Genomic DNA, 21,977 nt, shown 5'->3' with positions numbered 1-21,977 from the left:
TGAGAAACCTGTATGCAGATCAAGAATCAACAGTTAGAACTGGACATGGAACAACAGACTGGTTCCAAATAGGAAGGAGTCCATCAAAGCTGTAAATTGTCACCCTGCTTATTTAACTTATATGCAGAGTACATCATGAGAAATGCTGGGCTGGAAGAAGCACAAGCTGGAATCAAGATTGCCGGGAGAAATATCAATAACCTCAGATATGCAGATGACACAATTCTTATGGCAGAAAGTGAAGAGCTAAAGATCCTCTTGATGAAAGTGAAAGAGGAGAATGAAAAGGTTGGCTTGAAGCTCAACATTCAGAAAACGAAGATCATGGCGTCTGGGCCCATCACTTCATGCAAATAGATGTGGAAACAGTGGCTGACTTTATTTTTGGGGGCTCCAAAATCACTGCAAATGGTGATTACAGCCATGAAATTAAAAGACGCATACTCCTTGGGAAGACAGTTATGTGCAACCTAGACAGCATATTAAAAAGCAGAGACATTACTTTGTCAACAAAGGTCTGTCTACTCAAGGCTATGGTTTTTCCAGTAGTCATGTATGGATGTGAGAGTTGGACTATAAAGAAACCTGAGTGCTGAAGAATTGATGCTTTTGAACTGTGGTGTTGGGGAAGACTCTTGAGAGTCTCTTGGACTGCAAGGAAATCAACCCTGAACATTCATTGGAAGGACTGATGCTGAAACTGAAACTCCAGTACTTCAGGCACCTGATGCGAGGAACTGACTCATTTGAAAAGTCCCTGATGCTGGGAAAGATTTAAGGCAGGAGGAGAAGGGGACGACAGAGGATGAGATGGTTGGATGGCATCACCGACTCAATGGACATGGGTTTGGGTAGAGTCCAGGAGTTGGTAATGGACAGAGAGGCCTGGTGTGCTGTGGTTCATGGGGTCGCAAAGAGTCGGACATGACTGAGCGACTGAATTGAATTGAACTGAACTGAACTGAGGTTGGTCATAGCTTTTCTTCCAAAGAACAAGTGTCTTCTTATTTCATGGCTGCAGTCACCATCTGCAGTGATTTTGGAGCCCGCCAAAATAGTCTCTCATGTTTCCACTATTTCCCCATCTGTTTGCCATGAAGTGATAGGACTGAATGCCATGATCTTAGTTTTCTGAATGTTGAGTTTTAATCCAACATTTTCACTCTCTTTAGCTTTAATCAAGAGGCTCTTTGGTTCTTCTTTGCTTTCTGCCATAAGAGTGGCAGAAAAGGGTGGTCATCTCCATATATGAGGTTATTGATATTTCTCCTAGCAATCTTGATTCCAGCTTGTGTTTCATCCAGCCTGGCATTTCTCATGATGTACTCTGCATTTAAGTTAAATAAGCAGGGTGACAATATACAGCCTTGACGTACTCCTTTCCCAATTTCAAACCAGTCTGTTGTTTTGTGTCCAGCTCTGTTGCTTCTTGACCTCCATAGAGCTTTCTCAGGAGGTAGGTAAGGTGGTCTGGTGTTCCCATCTCTTTCAGAATTTTCCAGTTTGTTGTGATCCACACAGTCAAAGGTTTTGCCATAGTCAATAAAGCAGGAGTAGATGTTTCTCTGGAATTCTCTTGCTTTTTCGATGATCCAACAGATGTTGGCAATTTGATCTCTGGTTCCTCTGCGTTTTGTAAATCCAGCTTGAACATCTGGAAGTTCATGGTTCACCTACTGTTGAAGCCTGGGTTGGAGAATTTTAAGCATTACTTTGCTAGCGTGTAAGATGTGTGCCATTGTGCAGTAGTTTGTGCATTCTTTAAAAGATAATTAAAATATGGTTGCTTTATTTACTAAGGCTTGGTTCTCAAGCACCTGACTAGCCAATTACTTGCTCACAGTCTCCAAAGCAGTCCCTCAGCCAGACATGTTTGGGGTGCAAAATTTTCCTTTTTTTTTTTTTTTTTCTGTCGCCCGGCTTCTGGGATCTGTTCCCGGAAGGCACTGAAAACCTGGAATCCTATATATCAACAGGAAATGACCCCCCAACCCTCAAATTCTTATTTTTGATGGCTCCAAGTGAATGGGGAACAAAAGAAAAAGTAACGCTCCGAAGGGAAGTGAGTATAAAATTGCACATTCCACACAGGTACAATTTCGCATTTCCAGTTACTCCCAGTTTCCATCACCCGGTCTAAAACTCACGCGGTCGCTTAAGAAGCAGCTCTAACTGCCTGGGGTCTCAGAAGGGCGAGAATCCAAGCTCCGCCCACAGTGCCAAGCCCCGCCCCCACGTCCCAGCGCTAGAGAGCTTGGGTGCTCAGACGATCTGTGTCTATCCGCTCGCTGTTTTCACATAAACCGTTGTTAACCGGCCACTTCAAACAGAAGTGTCCCGGCTCTCTAATTCCTCACCGAGCCTGGCTCCAAAGGACACCGGACACGTTCAAAGGATCCAAAGTAGAAACGCAGAGCCCGTTCGGAAAGGAGAAAGAGACAAGAATCTCCCAGGACGAGACTAGGCGTCTGCAGGCTCCGGCCCTCCAGGGACACAGCCTCCGTCCACCCTGACGTCAGAGACGGGCGCCCGTTAGCGGTCCTGCCCAGGCCCAACGGTGCGCATGCGCAATTCCCTCCGGACACGGAAGTGTATCCCGAGGAAAGACTGACGCTCTCGGCTTAGTGACTTGGTTGTTTAGTTCGTTACTGCGCTCTGCGGAGTTCAGGCCCTCTCCACAGCTTGGTTTCGGGCGTCTCCCGGTAACGTAAACCTCTGAACCCAGTTGTCGCTCTCGCTCTGAGACCGCCCCTACCTCCTGTGGCGACATCGCCAGGAGGCTCGGCTCGGTCCCCGGAGTCCGGGCCCGGTTCCGGTTAAAATCGCTCCGACTCACGTACCGGCCCAAGCTTTCTGCGTTCGATCCATATTGACGCTAAACGCCTGCAGCGCTGTTTTCCTGCTTTGATTACCTCTCTCAACCCTTTGGCGGACTCCCGGCTCCTTCCGCTCTCCCCTCGCCCTCCGCCCTATTCCGTTATAACAAGTCCTCACTCAGGAGGTGGATCTCCCTTGACTTCCCTTCTAGGAGAGCAGAGAGGGAATATTGAAGCAGACGTATGTGCAGTTAGCGAGGCATCAGAACGTTTGGGGAGAAAGAATTACAGGGATTGAACAGAGATTTCAACAGAGTGAGGCCTCCTGATAGTCTGTGGGAGGAGGAATAGAGAGGGAGGGAAACAAAATGATGCCTATAATCAGAGGGGGAAACACAGAAAAGGACACAAAAGGAGAGAAACAGAAGGACCCGGGGGGAGACATAGAGAACAAAGCACACAGTGGTGGCGAAAGCGGAAAACCCAAACCCAGCTGAATATTGGGTTGATTCAATGTGGAATATTAAGTTATGAAGTAATAAGTAGTGTCTCTATAAGCTATATTTGTTTAAAGTTTGTTGACATGTTTAAATTATGCAGAGGAAAGTGATGGTTGCAAAAGCAGGTGTTTGAGGCATCTGCATTTTCTAATTTTTAATTCAGATGATGACTCAGTTTGCAATCCCAGGCCTTCCAGAGGGCAGAGACTTGGTTCCAAGTCGTTCTCTTCCCTTGTAAGAAATGGGGAAAGAATCTATGTTACCACAGAGTTCTTTTAAAACGGGCCATTACCAGTACTGTTGCGATCACCCCCTTTGTTCTGTGGCTCCTGTCAATCTTTTCTAAATTTGATGAATCCTCACACTTATTTTAGCTTTAATCTCAGGAACCATTGGATATGTCTTAAATATCCAAATTATTTTTACTGTAAATTTTATTGTTCAGGTTACCAGGTTTATATGCTTTCTACTGTATTCTGTATTGAAACTATTCTGAATAGACATCAGCTCTATTTGCTGTCTGGTAGATAACTTTACTGTGCATGTGGAAAGGATGTTGATCACCTTTTAACACTCAAAACCTAGTTTAACCAGTTTAATATTCAGTAGCTTCTTTCTTGCCTTAACTGATCAGCTCAATTAGTGAGCTCTGAAGTGTCCAAATAAATAGATTGTTCCCTCAAATTCTCTCTATGCAGATGTTAAAGGATGGGCTGGATTTGTTACCGATCTGAGTTCTTGGGCTCTACTCAATAGGAACTGATAACAGACCAGGCAAGGAATTCAGGCAAAGCTTTACTGGGATTTGTGCTGAAGACAAGTGAACAAGAAAAAGAAACATTTGCCCTTGCTTGTTCCCTGATGGGAGGCAGGACTGGTTCCTTAAATGGGGTGGGAGTTGGGGTGGATTAGTAGGTCTGATTGGAGGTGTGGCTTAGATGGTCTGCCGACCCGCTTGGTGATGCTGTGTGCAGAGATCCTGTGCAGTATCCTGCTTTTGTTCTCAGCACCTCAGAAGTGGCAGTTGGGTTTTGGCCTATTTGTGTCTTCAGTTCAGTCGCTCAGTTGACTCTTTGTAATCCAAGGACTGCAGCACGCCAGGCTTCCCTGTCCATCACCAACTCCGGGAGCTTGCCCAAACCCATGTCAATCAAGTCAGTGCCATCCAACTGTCTCTCTGTCCTCCCCTTCTCCTCCTGCCCTTAATCTTTCCTAGCATCAGGGTCTTTTCAAATGAGTCAGCTCTTTGCATCAGGTGGCCAAAGTATTGGCGTTTCAGCTTCAGCATCAGTCCTTCCAATGAATGTTCAGGGTTGATTTCCTTTAGGATTGACTCATTGGATCTCCTTGCAGTCCAAGGGACTTTCAAGAGTCTTCTCCAGCACCACAGTTCAAAGGCATCAATTCTTCGGCGCTCAGCTTTCTTTATAGTCCAACTCTCACATCCATACATGGCTACTGGAAAAACCTTAGCATTGATTAGACAGACCTTTATTGGCAAAGTAGTGTCTCTGCTTTTTAATATGCTGTCCAGATTGGTCATAGCTTTTCTTCCAAGGAACAAGTGTCTTAATTTCATGGCTGCAGTCACCATCTGCAGTAATTTTGCAGCCCCCTTTACTGTTTCCACTGTTTCCCCATCTATTTGCCATGAAGTGGTGGGACCAGATGCCACAATCTTAGTTTTTTGAATGTTGAGTTTAAGCCAACTTTTTCACTCTCCTCTTTAACTTTTATCAAGATGCTCTTTAGTTCTTCTTTGCTTTTTGCCATAAGGGTGGTATCATCTGTATATCTGATGTTATTGATATTTCTCCTGGCAATCTTGATTCCAGCTTGTGTTTCATCCAGCCCAGCATTTCGCGTGATGTACTCTGTATTTAAGTTAAATAAGCAGGGTGACGATATACAGCCTTGACTGATTTGGAATCAGTCTGTTGTTCCATGTCCATTTCTAACTGTTGCTTCTTGACCTGCATACAGATTTTTCAGGATGCAGGTCAGGTGGTCTGGTATTTCCATGTCTTTAAGGATTTTCCACAGTTTGTTGTGATGCACACAGTCAAAGGCTTTGGTATAGTCAATAAAGCAGATGTTTTTCTGGAATTCTCTTGCTTTTTCTATGATCCAGCGGTTGTTGGCAGTTTGATCTCTTATTTTTCTGCCTTTTCACAATGCAGCTTGAACATCTGGAACTTCTCAGTTCATGTACTGTGAAGCCCAGCTTGAAGAATTTTGAGCATCATTTTGCTAGCGTGTGAGGTGAATGCAGTTGTGGAGTAGTTTGAACATTCTTTGGCACTGCCTTTCTTTGGGATTGGAATGAAAACTGATTTTTTGCAGTCCCGTGGCCACTGCTGAGTTTTCCAAATTTACTGGCATATTGAGTGAAGCACTTTCACAGCATCATCTTTTAGGATTTGAAATAGCTCAGCTGGAATTCCTTCACCTCCACTAGCTTTGTTCCTAGTGATGCTTCCTAAGGCCCACTTCACTTGGCATTCCAATATATCTGGCTCTAGGTGAGTGATCACACCATCGTGATTATCTTGGTCGTGAAGATCTTTTTTGTACAGTTCTTCTGTGTATTCTTGCCACCTCTTCTTGATATCTTCTGCTTCTGTTAGGTCCATACCATTTCTGTCCTTTATTGTGCCCATCTTTGCATGAAAAGTTCCATTCAGTTCCGTTCAGTTCAGTTGCTCAGTTGTGTCCGACTCTCCGCGACCCCATGAATCACAGCACGCCAGGCCTCTCTGTCCATCACCAACTCCCAGAGTTCACTCAAACTCATGTCCACAGAGTCGGTGATGCCATCCACCCATGTATCTCTAATTTTCTTGAAGAGATCTCTAGTCTTTCCCATTCTATTGTTTTCCTCTATTTCTTTGCATTGATCACTGAGGAAAGCTTTCTTATCTCTCTTTTCTATTCTTTGAAACTCTGTTTTCAAATGGGTATGTCTTTCCTTTTCTCATATGCCTTTCGCTTCTCTTCTTTTCTCAGCTATTTGTAAGGCCTCTTCAGACAACCATTTTGCATTTTTGCATTTTTTTCCCTTGAGGATGATTTTGATCACTGATTCCTGTACAGTGTCACGAACCTCCATCCATAGTTCTTCAGGCACTCTGTTTATCAGATCTAATCCCTTGAATCTATTTGTCACTTTTTTGGCGGGGGGGTGGTGGGGTGGTGGTGCTGCGGGAGCGGGTAGCTTACTGTTCATAATTTGCCCCAGCTGTGCATGTATGCAGTTATTTTTAGTTCTTTATGGCTTTTTTGTATTCTGTGCTCAGGATGCATTTGTTCAGGTACAGAGCAGTGCTGTAGGGGGGTCCCAGGTTCCAGCCTTTCTCAGATTGATGTGAAACTTTGTTCCAATAGAGCCCAGTTCATGATGAAGAAATTATTCAGAGCACATCTCTGTGGGTGACCTTCTTTCTTATGTTTCTGGAGTAATAACTATTTGTCATTTTATATTTTTTGATTATAATGTTTTTGGAAAAAAGGAATTAAATGTTTGAAATTAATTAAACCCATGAAAAAGAAGTTGGTCTTGCTCAGGAACATGAAAGTTAATCTGGAATTAGGACAAACCCTTTCTACTTAAGTCTGTCCAGACTGCCACTTCAACCCAGTTCTGCTTACTCAACTCAGACTTTTTCAGGGTAACTTTATAAAATTACTCCTGCTCTGAGCCTCAGTGTACTCACCTGTAACCCAGAGCAGACCAGTTTGCTGTATGTTAAAACTTCAAATGTGTTCCAGTCCTGCAGCAGTTACGGAAAACACTTAAGAAAGAAACAGAGGCATAGGCCCAGAGATAGAGGCATATCTTTTTCTCAGCTTGTCTTTCTCTATCTCTGAATCAGGGGTGAACCATAAATTTGATTGTGTCATCCTTGGCATTAAATCCTTTTATGGTTTCCCATCACCCTCAGGACAAAAATCTCAGTTGTTCATTGTAGCTCACAGGGAGCTCTAGAACTGGGGTTACCCTCCAGAGTTGCTTTCAGTTAACATAAAGGCAACTTCCATATTCTGTATCAACCAGTCATTAGATGCTGGCCACCTGGAAGAAAGAACTTGGAGGAGGCAGGTTCCTTGGGCTGAGTGCCAAATGGACGAAGGGTGATGCAATTGCAGCGGAGTGTGTGTTTTGGCAGCAGGAAAGGGCTTCCTGAAGTGGGTGAAAAACTTACTAATTGGTCTTCCTGTAGAAATTTATTGTCCCTGGATCCTTCCTGTTAAAATTGGCAGCAAAGGACCATCTTTCCCTACATTAAGGTTCTCCTTGTGGTATCTTTGTGGCAGAGCAGGGGGGGGTATGTTGATTGTAAGCACTAAACAACATATGTTCCTCATACAGAATAATCTTACCTGAAGAATCTAACAGGATGAAAGAAGAAGGAATGGAGCTTTCCCAGGTAAAAACCATATTCTTTGTTGATCTGTTAACTCTTTCCTAAAATGACATGATTCGGACTTGTTAAACTTCTCTGTCCATGAAGTTTCCAGCCTAAAGTATTTAATCACACACACAGGGCCTTCCCTGAATCTCCTCTCATCTGCGTGCAGATTGATCTTCACTGTGAACCAGTGACCTAGAACTTGCGAAGAGGGTCCTTTTAGGCGATCCTTCTGTGAAAGGTTTTGTTCTCAGGCGTGGATTGGAGGTGGGAGTAGGCTCTGTGGTGTCAGTGAGGTAGGCAGTAAGGATTGTTCAGAGAACCCTTCTGCATGCCCTTTCAGCTCCATGTAAACCAAAGAGGCTACATATATAAGTAATGTATTGGTTGGCCAAAAAGTTTGTTCAGATTAGAAAAACTCAAATGAACTTTTTGGCCTACGCAATACTAATGTGGGTATATACCCAAGGAGGTGTAGAATGAAAGACTGATGGGGAAATATGCTTTTTGAGATTTTAAAAGTTAAAGAAGTGAATCAGTGTGTTTCTTGCTCTAAAATATTTCTGTACACTAGCAATAAATTGAAAGTAAGTAAAACAATTGCATTCACAAGACCATCAGAAAGAGTAAGAATTAATTTAAGGAATTGGAAGATTTGTACAATGAAAATGACAAGTATTGATGAAAGAGTTGAAAGAAAAATAAATATCAAAATATTCTGTGATTGCTGATTGGAAGACTTAGAGTAGTTAAGATGGCAGTACTCGCCAGAGTGATACAAAGATTTAAAACAATCCCTGTCAGAAACCCAGCAGTCAATTTTATACAAATGTGACCCTGGTCCTAAAATTCATTTTGAATAGGTGTGGACCCCAAATACCCAAAATAAATGTGAAAAAGAACAGAGTTGGAGGGCAGCATCAAACCATACTGCAAACCAGAGGTAAACAAACCTGTGTTTTCAGCATGAGAAGGGTAATATAGATCAAAGTGATAGACTGAGTCTACAGCTAAACCCATCCATCTATTGTCTATTTCTTTTTTATTTTTTAATTAATTATTTGGCTGTGTCAGGTCTTAGAGATGGCACATGGGCTTCTCTCTAGTTTTGGTGCTCAGGCTCCAGAGTGAGTGGTCTTAGTAGCCCCACAACATGTGGGATTTTACTTCCCTTACCAGGGATCGAACCCGAGTGCTCTGCATTGGAAGGTGGATTCTTAACCACTGGACTCCCAGGGAAGTCCCAGTCTATTCTTCTTTTTGAAAGAATGCCAGAAACATTCACAGAAAAAAGAGTATCTTTTTTTTCTTAAAAGAGTAGTCTCTTTAAAAAAAAAAATTGAAGTGTAGTTGATTCACAATGATATGTCGTCTGGTGTACATTAAAGTGATTCATTATATATATATACACACACACACATACATTATTTTTTGTATTCTTTTCCATTATTACAAGATATTGATGATAGTTCTCTGTGCTGTATAGTATGACCTTGTTATTTATCCATTCTATATAGAATGGTTTGCATCTGCTAGTTCCAAACTTTCAATCCATTCTCCCCAACCCACCTCCCCCTTGGCAACCACAAGTCTGTTCTCTGTTGGTGAATTTGTATCAGTTTGGTAGATAGGTTCATTTGTGTTATATTTTAGAATCCACATATAAGTGATACCATATGGTATTTGTCTTTCTCTGAGTTACTTAGTATGATAATCTCTAGTTGCATCCATGTTCTTGCAAATGAAATGGCTTCATTCTTTTTATGGCTGCATAGTATTCCATTGTATGGATGCATGACATCTTGTTTAGCCATTCATCCGTCAGTGGACATTTATGTTGTTTCCATGTCTTGGCTATTGTGAATAGTGCTGCTTTGAACATAGGGGTGTATGTAACTTTTTGAATTATAGTTTTGTCCACATATATTTCCAGGGGGTGGGATTGCTGTATCATATGACAACTGTATTTTTAATTTTTTGAAGAACCTCCATACTGTTTTCCATAATGGCTTTGTCAGCTTACATTCCTACCAACAGTGTAGGAGGGTTCCCTTTTCTCCACACTCTCTCCAGCATTTGTCATTTGTAGACTTTTTAGCAATGACCATTCTGATCAGTGTGAAGTGAGGTGTACGTCATTTTAGTTTTGGTTTGTATTTCTCTGATAATTAATGATGTCGAATGTCTCTTCAGGTACCTTTTGCCCATATGTATGTCTTCTTTCATGAAATGTCTATTTAGATCTTCTGCCCACTTTTCGATTGGGTTGTGTTTTGTTTTTGAATTGTGTGAGATATCTGTATATTTTGGAAATTAGGCACTTGTTGGTTGCATCATTTGAAGGTATTTTCTCCTGGTCTGTAGGTTGTCTTTTTTGTTTTGTTGATGATTATACAAAACCTTTTGTTATACAAAACCTCCTGAGTTTGATTGGTCCAATCTGTTTATTTTTACTTTTATTTCTATTGCTTTGGAAGGCAGACCTAAGAAAAGTAATTTTTTTGGTTCAGCCACGTTATAGTATATATCAATACTGCATTCTTTTTCACATCTAAAGTGGGTCTCTTGTAGGCAGCATATGGTATGCTCAAGTTTTTCAATCCAGTCTGTCACTCTGTGTCTTTTATTGGAGCATTCAAGTCCATTGACATTAAAGGTAATTATTAATAGATAGGTTCAGTTCAGTTCAGTCGCTCAGTCGTGTCCGACTCTTAGCGACCCCATGAACCACAGCACGCCAGGCTTCCCTGTTCATCACCAACTCCCGGACTTCACTCAAACTCATGTCCATTGAGTCGGTGATGCCATCCAGCCACCTCATTCTCTGTCGTCCCCGGCTCCTCCTCCCCCAATCGCTCCCAGCATCAGAGTCTTTTCCAGTGAGTCAACTCGTCGCATGAGGTGGCCAAAGTATTGGAGTTTCAGCTTTAGCATCAGTTCTTCCAATGAACACCCAGGATTGATCTCCTCTAGAATGGACTGGTTGGATCTCCTTGCAGTCCAAGGGACTCTCAAGAGTCTTCTCCAGCACCACAGTTCAAAAGCATCAATTCTTTGGCGATCAGCTTTCTTCATAGTCCAACTCTCACATCCATACATGACCACGGGAAAAACCATAGCCTTGACTAGACGGACCTTGGTTGGCAAAGTAATGCCTCTTTAATATGCTATCTAGGCTGGTCATAACTTTCCTTCCAAGGAGCAAGCGTCTTTTAATTTCATGGCTGCAGTCAGCATCTGCAGTGATTTTGGAGCCCAAAAAAATAAAGTCTGACACTGTTTCCACTGTTTCCCCATCTATTTCCCAAGAAGTGATGGGACCAGATGCCATGATCTTCGTTTTCTGAATGTTGAGCTTCAAGCCAACCTTTTCACTCTCCTCTTTCACTTTCATCAAGAGGCTTTTGAGTTCCTCTTCAGTTTCTGCCATAAGGGTGGTGTCATCTGCATATCTGAGATTATTGATATTTCTCCCGGCAATCTTGATTCCAGCTTGTGCTTCTTCCAGCCCAGCGTTCCTCATGATGTACTCTGCATATAAGTTAAATAAGCAAGGTGACAATATACAACCTTGACGTACTCCTTTTCCTATTTGGAACCAGTCTGTTGTTCCATGTCCAGTTCTGACTGTTGCTTCCTGACATGCATACAGGTTTCTCAAGAGGCAGGTCAGGTGGTCTGGTATTCCCATCTCTTTCAGAATTTTCCACAGTTTATTGTGATCCACACAGTCAAAGGCCTTGGCATAGTCGATGAAGCAGAAATAGATGTTTTTCTGGAACTCTCTTGCTTTCTCCATAATCCAGCGGATGTTGGCAATTTGATCTCTGGTGCCTCTGCCTTTTCTAAAACCTGCTTGAACATCTGGAAGTTCACGATTCACATATTGCTGAAGCCTAGCTTGGAGAATTTTGAGCATGACTTTACTAGCGTGTGAGATGAGTGCAATTGTGCGGTAGTTTGAGCATTCTTTGGCATTGCCTTTCTTTGGGATTGGAATGAAGACTGACCTTTTCCAGTCCTGTGGCCATTGCTGAGTTTTCCAAATTTGCTGGCATATTGAGTGCAGCACTTTCACAGCATCATCTTTCAGGATAGGTATATACTGCCAATTTAAACCTTGTTTTCCAGTTGATTCTGTATTTCTTTTTTGTTTTTCTCTCTGTTTCTCCTTTTGCAGTTTGATGATTTCCTTTTATATTATGCTTGTGTTCTGTTTCTTTTGGTTTTTGTGAAATAGTTTTTGGTTTATGGTTATCCTACTTTTCAAGTATGTTCAAGTGTGTTCCTGTTCAAGTTATCCTGTTTTTCAAGTATGTTCAAGTATGTTCCTATATCTACTTTCTTTAGGCTGATAGTCATATAGGCTTAAGCACTCTTTTTGTTAAAAAATTAACAAATCTACATTTTCTTCTGACTTGGAAGAATGAATATGGTTTAAATGGCCAAACTACTCAAATCATCTACACATTTAATGTGATCCGTATCAAATTACCCATGACATTTTTCACAAAAGTAGAACAAATAATCCTAAAATGTATGTGTATATTCACAGGAGAAATCAGACAAAAGGTTACATTTTATGCTATTCTACTTATATGTAAATATCCCAAAGAGGTACATCTAGTGAGATAAAGCATTAGTGGTGTCCAGGGACTGATAGCAAATGGGGAAGAAAGAAACAACTGCTGAATGGGTAAGATTTCCTTTGGGGATGATTGAAATATTTTTGAATGAGAAAGAGGTGATGTTCAACATTGTAAATGTACTAAGTGTCACTGAATGGTCCTTTAAAAGTGGCTAAATTTGTTAATATGAGTTCACCTCAGTTAAAAAAAAAAATTGGAGGATTGTAACTTGCTCAGAATTATCTTACATGGATCACTGAGAACATTCATCAGCCAAGCCAGTCCTTACATGTCTGATTCTGTAAGACTGATTTTCAGAACTCTCTCCCTGTTCACTTGGTGAAATGTTTCCTTTCAGGGACTGTTTACATTCAAGGATGTGGCCGTAGAATTCACTCAGGAAGAGTGGGAATGCCTGGATCCTACTCAGAGGGCCTTGTACAGGGATGTGATGCTGGAGACCTACAGGAACCTGCTCTCTCTGGGTGAGGAAAATGTCTTTGTAATTTTTTTCCCATATAGATGTTCTCTCTGACCTTAGGTAACAAGTTTCCAAAACATTTATTGTACACTGTATGTGTATATTTTTGCCATATAATTGATACTCCATGAAATCCCATAGTTGAGATTTCAGACAGTTTTCCTTAATTCTTAAACTTTATACATATGTGTGTTGACCTGAGCCTAATATTTCAAAAGTCAGTGCTTCTCAAGATACTTTTTACTTTAACTATCATGTGTTCCTTCTGGAATGAAAAAAAATTTTTTTGTACTTAAGAGTCTTTTAGAATTCCAGAGACTATTATTTTGTATAATTGCGGTTATTTATTAAGTTACTTGCTAGATTTATCATGATTTATGAAAATGTATCAATTATTGTGATGTATAGATTTGTAAAAATATTCTTTGTTGCATCATGTTCACATGTGATTAAGCAGTATTATAAAGATTAGGGATTAGGGAAGACAGTCTCAAATCGCAATTACGATTTCATGCCTCCAGTTCTGTAAGCCAGTACATACATAGACTTTCTACTTATGGAGTGTCATTTAATTATCCAAGTTATAAGGCAAAAAACTGTGCGTTGTACATTGTATGTACTTGAAATTGTATTATCTGAGATAAGAGAAAATATTAATGCTGGAAAAAGTATAAAAAGAAAACTAAAAGAAACTATCATAGTAGTGTTTGAAGACCATGATTGAAGAACTTCTGTGATCATTGTATTATTTTTTGTGTAAGTATCTAATTCAACATGAAATATTTTCCAACTCTATGTAATAGGAAGCTATTCTGCCACATTTGCAATCAAGGAATTATCATCCCCAAAAGAGGACATCAATAAAGGAGAATTATGCCACCTAATGACATTAGAGAAAAATGAAACTTATGGCATCAAGGATTTTGACCTCAAGGAAATCTGTGAAAATATGCAGGAGAGTGAGAGTGAGTGGGGATGTGATGGAAGAAACGACAAAGTGCTTTTGAACCACAACAAAAATCGCAGTCAGAGGGAAGATCAGGATAATAAATCCTTAACTGATTTTCCTCAGAGTGTTTCTGTAAGAAGTAATACTTATGAATATTACATGCATGACAAGCCATTCATAAGAAATTTGTTAACAGTGAACGATAACATAATCATCGGTGGAAACAATATAAAGTGTTTGGACAGTAGAACTGAAGCAAGACTGCAGGCACAGGTGGCTGAACTGCAGAGATTTACAACTGAGGAGAAAATGTTTGGAGGTACTCAAGTTGAGAAGTCAGTCAGCAATGGTTCCTCAGTTTCCCCACTTCATCAAATTCCTCCTAGTGTGGAAACCACTGTGTTATCTGCACAATACAGGAGAACACACACTCGAGAAAAATCTTACAACTGTAATGACTGTGGGAAGGCCTTTAGCAAAAAATCAAACCTCACAAATCACAAGAGAATTCACTCTGGCCAGAAACCTTACAGATGTAGTGACTGTGGCAAAGCCTTTAACCACCAGTCCCACCTTATAGCACATCAGAGAGTGCATGCGGAAGAGAAAGCATATAAATGTGATGTCTGTGGCAAGGTCTTTAGTCGAAATTCACATCTTGCAAATCATCAGAGGATGCACACTGGAGAGAAACCTTACAAATGCAATGAATGTGGCAAAGCTTTTACCCAATTTTCACACCTGAGCAGACATCAGAAGATGCATGCTGGAGAGAAACCACACAAATGTAATGAGTGTGGCAAGCATTTTACCCAGCGTTCAAACCTTATGGCACACCAGAGAATTCATACTGGAGAAAAACCTTTTAAATGTAATAAATGTGATAAAGCTTTTATTGAACGGTCGCAGCTTTGGGGTCATGAGAGAACTCATACTGGAGAGAAACTTTACAAATGTGATGAGTGTGGAAAAGCCCTTACAAGGCATTCATATCTTACGCAACATAAAACCATCCACACTGGAGAAAAACCTTATAAATGTAATGAGTGTGGCAAAGCTTATACCCAGTTTGCAAGCCTCACGAGGCATCTGAAAATACACACTGAAAACAAACATATGCCTCACACATGTGGCAACGCTTTTATTCAAAGCTCAAAGTTAAAACAATTCAGACAAAATTTATGCGTGTATTCCAGCCTTACTCAGCTAATGGGACTCTATCAGGGTGGAAGAACACATACAGATGCCCAGCATACACATGAAAAGATGCTCAGCATCATTAATCATCAGGGAAATGCAAATCACAAGGTCAGTGAGATATCACATTATAGTTATTATCAGAAAGACAATGAATAACAAGTATTGGTAGTGTTGTAGAGAAAAGGGTACTCTTGGGCCTTGTTGCTGGTATTGTAAATTGGTGCATCATTTATGCAAAACAGTACAAAAGATTCTCAGAAATTAAAAAACAAAAAACCTGTTATGTGAGCCCCATTTCGCACTTCTGGCCATTTACTGGCAGAACAGAAAAACACTCATTTGAGAAGATATAGGCACTCTTAATATTCACTGTAGCATTATTTCCAATAGCCAAGATATGGAAGCAACTTAAATGTCCATTAATAGATGAAAAATTAGAGGAGATGTGTTGTGTGCAAGGCGCGTGCACACATACACACACACACAGAGGAATATTACTCAGCCATAAATAAAGAAGTCTGGCCATTTGCAACAACATGGATGGATCTAGAGGATTATACTAAGTGAAAGAAGTCAGATGTAGAAAGACAAATACTGCATGATCTCCTTATATGTGGAATATTAGAAACAAAACACAGTGAAAACAGATTCATAGATAATGAAGAACAAATCCCTGGTTGTTGCCAGAAGGAAGGATGGTGTAGTTCCAGGTAAAAGAGATGAAGAAGATCAAGCCGTACAAACTCCTAGGTATTTATATATGTCATGGGACTGTTATATCCTGTGTAAGGAAGATGTTCAAAAATATTGTAATGACATAGAGGATAGATGGCCACACACATCATTGTAATTGTTTTTATAAAGCAAATGTTTCCTCATGTATGTAGTACAGCCTAAATGAACAGTTATAATCAATTATATTTCAATAAAAGAGATTCAACCTTAGAAACCATATAAAACTAATGTATATGATCTTTAATATTTACTTGATTGAATTTTTGTTATTTATACTAAACCTGCAGACATCAAAAGGACAGTAAGGGACTGTTAAGGGACTGTTATAAACACTCTACACGTATATACTTGAAAACATATGTGAAATGGTAAAGGTAGAAAGAAAAGTGAAAGTGAAGTCGCTCAGTCATGTCTGACTCTGCGACCCCATGGACTGTAACCTACCAGGCTTCTCCGTCCATGGGATTTTCCAGGCAAGAGTACTGGAGTGGGCTGCCATTTCCTTCTCTAGGGGATCTTCCCAACCCAGGGATCGAACCTGGGTCTCTCACATTATAGGCAGATGCTTTACTGTCTGAGCCACCAGGGAAGAACCTACCCTAAATCACACATGTGAAACAGATCATTTGAATGAATACTTTGAATTACAGAATTAACGTGTGATTTTTATCTATGGAGGGATTACACACTACAGTATGAAATACAAGACTCTCCTTGATTATAATGAACAATGTCATATGGATACCCACCAGAACAGCCTTTCTGTTTTTATTCATCACTGTTCATTCTGTTCGTCATCAGTTTCAGAGACTGATAAGAACAAGATTTGGGGTTTGAGGATTGGAGGACTATTGTATATGATGCTTTCGGTCACTAACCGTTGCTCTAAAAAGAGCAATGTTTAAAAAAATTGTTTTATAGATGACATTGTTATTTTTTGCTAAGGTGTTTATTTACCTTTTTAAAACTCATTCCCTCATCCCAGTTTTATAATTGACATATATCAACTTTAAACTGTATAGCAGAATGGTCTGACTTACATGTATTGTGAAATCATTAAGTCTACTTAGCATCCATAATCTCATATGGGTACAATAAAAAGAGAAAAGAAATAATTTTTTTCCTTTTAATGAGAACTGTATTGTTTAAAATACTTTATTCCACACTCGTGATGAATTACCTTCAAATATCTTTGAGAAAAACTTATCATAATAAACTTATAAAAAACTCAAATCAATAATGTCTAAATGTAATTTCAGATTATCTATACATTCATTTTGAGGGTTATTTTAAAATTATAGCTTAGCTCTTTTCTGTGTTCTTTATCTTGGAATGTTTTGTCAAATGTGGATAACAAAGCCTGTAAGACATGAAGACATTGGGATTTACTTTTACCTGAAGTATTACCATGTTTGCAGTATTTCTTAGGGCATTATGTAGGGTGTATATTCTCTTTAATATGAACTGTATAGAAAGTAAAGCTAGATTATCAACTATCAAATAATGTCATTGCTATACTCACTAACTTTTATGGCAATATCTGTTTCTTAACATCTGCTGCAAGGTATATGTTCTCACATCCTTACATGTGAAAGATACCATATGCAGGAAATGGTAATCATTTGAAATATGGTAATGTTTGGATAGGGTAATTAGCATATTCAAATATTTTCACATACAAATAAGCAAAATGTCTTAGCATGGCACACACGAATAGAAGATATATCCTTATATTTGTAAAAGATCTAGTGAGTAGGTTAGATTTTGGGATCTTTATAAGGTAGTTTACTGTGTATTATGCAATATTGCTAGCTGGTCATGGTGACAAGAAAGATATTTCAGCATGGAGTTATAGTGGAACTTTTCAGCAAACACAGATCACTACAGGAGAAACTGACTATAGACATTCATGAGTCCATTTTGTTCCTGATGAGTTTTGTTTTAATAATAATTTAAAGGCAGCAGAATGGGCATATTCACAAGAAAAGGATGTTTCCTCAATGGCAATAGATTTTTAAATGTCTCCTGTAATATTAAGAAACAGATGTAAATTATTAGTGATCAAAAATGTGAAAATACAGGTCTTTCATTTGACCTGTGTATATATACATTAAACCCTATGCTAGAAAACTAAAGAGTGTATGTACATTTTTGAGCACAGATGAAACAACTGAAATACTCACCACTGTCAAATTTAGAGAGACTATATTCCAGATGATTATTACAACAGAGAGAGGGCTCCAACCAGAAAATCTACAAAGTCTCAACCATCAGAAAAAAAACTTTTCATTTTTACTGAGGACTAAGTAAGTGTAGAGGAAAAAAATGCCATGTGAGGAATGAATGAGCAGGTGATCTGACTCACAGTTGATCAGGTAATGTTTTACAGTGAAGTCTTGGGAGCCGATGATACGGCATTTTCCAGAGTTAGATAAGTTCAGTGTTGTTACTATATAATGACACCTTTGAGTTATAAGAAAAATTCAAAAGGTTATAAATAACAAGTTAATTATGAAACTTCAACGTTAGAAAATTTAAAGTAATGATTACAAGAATAATCTTTATAGGATCCTCAGCATATATGCTTCTGAATGGCATTGAAGGATCTTGAATGTTTATTAGCTGTCATAACAGTGTATGTTCCTGTCATATCCAAGAGACATCTTTAAGTGGTACCGTTAAAAGGGAGGGTTTCTATTCTCTCTGGAGGCGATATAATATGCATTATTTGACTGGTATGCAGAATGTTCTAAAAGACAAACTGACACCACAATGGCTTTAAAGGAATCCTTAGAGCCAAAGTAGAGAAGCAGAGCCTGTCCGAAGAGGAGAGGAAAGATCAGAAGCCCCCCAGGGGCAGATTCGTAGGGTAGACCGCACCCTTGGGCTGCGCCCCTTCACGGACACCAGCCCATCGGCCCTCCTAACCTCGCCCCGCCCATGCGCACGCGCACTTAAATGTAGACCCGGAAGCTGTTCTCGCCGTCGATGGGCGCCTTCCGGCGTTAGCCTCGGTTTTTTTGGTCCCAAACTGACCTGGGTATGCAATCTTCAGGCCCCCTTTCCCTACGCTCAGATTTCGAGGGGCTCCTGGTACATTAAAACCGCCGAACGCGGTCCTCCCTCTCGCTTTGAGTCCTCTCGCGGCGTCGCCCGAAAACTAGGTTTGAGCCCCGGGAGTCTGGGTCGGGTTCCACTTTAAATAACATTGAGGCAGGTACCGGTACCGGGTTTCTGCCTTCGGTCCGTGTAGACACGGACCTTTTGCCGCGACGTGTTCCTGCTGTGACTCTCCTACCCACACCAGCCCCTCAGAACTGTTGGACATCACCCGCTTTCTTCGATGGCTGGTCGAGTCTTGACCGTTGACGTGTCTTCACACTTGTTTTAATCTCAGAAGCCGTTGGGTGTGTTTTAAATGTCCAAATTATTTTCACTCTAAATTTCATTGTCCAGATGATGAGGTTTATATGCTTTCTATTCGTGTTCTGTATTGGAACTATTCTCTGATGTCTGGTAGATAACTTTACTCTGCATGTGGTAAGGATGTTGATCATATTTTGACAGTCAGATCCTAGTTTAACCAGTTTATTATTCAGTAGCTTCTTTCTTCCTTTAAGTGATCTGCTCAATTAGTGAGCTATAAACTAAAATGTCCAAATAAGTTGACTGTCCCCGCAAGTCCTCTCTGCACAGTTGTTAAAGGATAGATTGGATTTGTTACCGACCTGGGTTTTTAGACTCTTTAATCAGTAGAAATTGGTAACAGGCCAGGCGAGGAATTCAGGCAGAGCTTTATTGGAACTCCCTTGGACTGCAAGGCGATCCAAACTCCATCCTAAAGGAAATCAGTTCTGAATATTCACTGGAAGGACTGATGCTGAGGCCAAAACTCCAATACTTTGGCTACCTAATGCGAAGAACTGACTCATTGGAAAGGATCCTGTGCTGGGAAAGATTGAAGGCAGGAGGAGAAGGGGATGACAGAGGATGAGATGGTTGGATGGCATCACTAACTTGATGGACATGAGTTTGAGTAAACTCCAGGAGTTGGTGACGGACAGGGAAGCCTGGAGTGCTGCAGTCCATGGGGTCGCTGAGTCGGACATGACTGAGCAACGGATCTGAACTGCAGCACAGGTGAGAACAAGAAACAGGTGACTTTCTCGCTCCCTGAGGCTGGGTGAGCTGGTCTCTTAAATTGGGTGAAGGTGGGGGCAGAGTGATTTTGGAGCCCCCAAAAATAAAGTCTGACACTGTTTCCACTGTTTTTCCATCTATTTCCCATGAAGTGATGGGACCAGATGCCATGATCTTTGTTTTCTGAATGTTGAGCTTCAAGCCAGCCTTTTCACTCTCCTCTTTTACTTTCATCAAGAGGCTTTTGAGTTCCTCTTCACTTTCTGCCATAAGGGTAGTGTCATCTGCATATCTGAGATTATTGATATTTCTCCCAGCAATCTTGATTCCAGCTTGTGCTTCTTCCAGCCCAGCGTTCCTCATGATGTACTCTGCATATAAGTTAAATAAGCAAGGTGACAGTATACAGCCTTGACGCACTCCCTTTCCTATTTGGAACCAGTCTGTTGTTCCATGTACAGTTCTGACTGTTGCTTCCTGACCTGCATACAGGTTTCTCAAGAGGCAGGTCAGGTGGTCTGGTATTCCCATCTCTTTCAGAATGTTCCACAGTTTATTGTGATCCACACAGTCAAAGGCTTTGGCATAGTCAATGAAGCAGAAATAGATGTTTTTCTGGAACTCTCTTGCTTTCTCCATGATCCAGTGGATGTTGGCAATTTGATCTCTGGTGCCTCTGCCTTTTCTAAAACCTGCTTGAACATCTGGGAGTTCACGGTTCACATATTGCTGAAGCCTGGCTTGCCCATGGTCATGTATGGATGTGAGAGTTGGACTGTGAAGAAAGCTGATCGCCGAAGAATTGATGCTTTTGAACTGTGGTGCTGGAGAAGACTCTTGAGAGTCCCTTGGACTGCAAGGAGATCCAACCAGTCCATTCTAAAGGAGATCAATCCTGGGTGTTCATTGGAAGGACTGAGGCTAAAGCTGAAACTGCAATACTTTGGCCACCTCATGCGACGAATTGACTCACTGGAAAAGACTCTGATGCTGGGAAGGGTTGGGGGCGGGAGGAGAAGGGGACGACCAAGAATGAGATGGCTGGATGGCATCACCGACTCTGTGGACATGGGTTTGAGTGAACTCCGGGAGTTGGTGATGGACAGGGAGGCCTGGCGTGCTGTGATTCATGGGGTCGCGGAAAGTCGGAGACGACTGAGCGACTGAACTGAACTGAACTGGGGGCAGAGTAGGAGCAGATTGGATGGGTGCCCCTAGCTGGTCTGCCCAACTCCTTGGTGGTGCTGCGGGTGGGGGACACTGCTTTTGCTCTCCTCACCTCAGAAGTGGCAGTTGCAGCTGGGTTTTCATCTTTTTGTATGTTATTCATAATTTGTCCCAGCTGTGCACATAAGCAGTTATTTTTAATAGCTTATGGTTTCTTGGTATTTTAAAAAAACTTTTAAATATATTTTATTTCGTTATTTTTGGCTGCGCCCCAGGTCGTATTTACTGCTTGGCTTTACTCTAGTTGCAGTGGGTGGCGGGAGCTACTCGCTAGGTGTGGTGCACAAGTAGAGAATGAATCTCAGTAAAATAATTTAAAAATACAGAGTTGTACAAACATAGCTGCTGATGTGGAAAACACTGTAAGGGGTCAACTTAGAAATAAGCTCAGTCATTTCTTGTTCCAGGCGCCCTCTTCTCTGACCTCTACTCCGTGCCAGAGAAAGGGAAAGAAGGGGTGACCTGCAACTGAGTGAATCAAGTCACTGCCCCCGCGCCACCCCGACTCCCCACTGAATAAACACTGCAAATGGAAGTTATCTTCTCAAATAATTACAAGATGCACAAGACCTATAGACAGGTATTTTGCAGTTCTCACCCTCAATCTGTATGATTTAAACAAATTTTAATGTACTAGATTCTAAAGACACAACTCCTACATCACAACTTAATCATCCATATCCAAACAGCTGGATCCAGTTACCCACTCCCTCTACCTGCACTACCAGGTTATTCCATTTCATCCACCTTATCCTGTCTCCCTGTTCTATCCCTGTGTCTCCTTTTGCTCCCGTCTACCCTCCTGCTGTTTCTCTCCTCCTCTTTCTTCCCTCACACCTGTCCTGCCCCACTCTTCAACTTGTTCCCCTCCCCTCTTGCACTCTTTCTCCCC

General features: G+C 41.0%; 1 protein-coding gene across 1 annotated transcript; it reads left to right on the top strand.

Annotated features, from left to right (window-relative positions):
- The first annotated feature begins 2,526 nt into the window (after window positions 1–2,526).
- LOC129546415 (uncharacterized) lies at window positions 2,527–21,486 on the top strand. The gene is made up of 4 exons (XM_055411343.2): window positions 2,527–2,702; window positions 7,686–7,743; window positions 12,712–12,838; window positions 13,638–21,486. Exons 2-4 carry the CDS (start codon window positions 7,714–7,716, stop codon window positions 15,137–15,139), a joined length of 1,659 nt encoding a protein of 552 aa, XP_055267318.2. The 5' UTR covers window positions 2,527–2,702; window positions 7,686–7,713; the 3' UTR covers window positions 15,140–21,486.
- Window positions 21,487–21,977: the final 491 nt, after the last annotated feature.

This window comes from Moschus berezovskii, chromosome 22 (assembly GCF_049115385.1).
Source record: "Moschus berezovskii isolate FMDL1 chromosome 22, NW_MosBer_1.0, whole genome shotgun sequence".
Lineage (NCBI taxonomy): Eukaryota > Metazoa > Chordata > Mammalia > Artiodactyla > Moschidae > Moschus > Moschus berezovskii.
The sequence above is the reverse complement of the archived record's forward strand: the minus strand, read 5'-3'. Positions and strand labels throughout refer to the sequence as shown.

Excerpts from the sequence above, each read along its gene's own strand:
- LOC129546415 (XM_055411343.2), top strand. The coding sequence starts at position 7,714 with ATGAAAGAAGAAGGAATGGAGCTTTCCCAG. Across the intron at positions 7,744-12,711 it reads AAGGAATGGAGCTTTCCCAG|GGACTGTTTACATTCAAGGA; the intron begins GTAAAAACCATA and ends GTTTCCTTTCAG. Across the intron at positions 12,839-13,637 it reads CAGGAACCTGCTCTCTCTGG|GAAGCTATTCTGCCACATTT; the intron begins GTGAGGAAAATG and ends TCTATGTAATAG.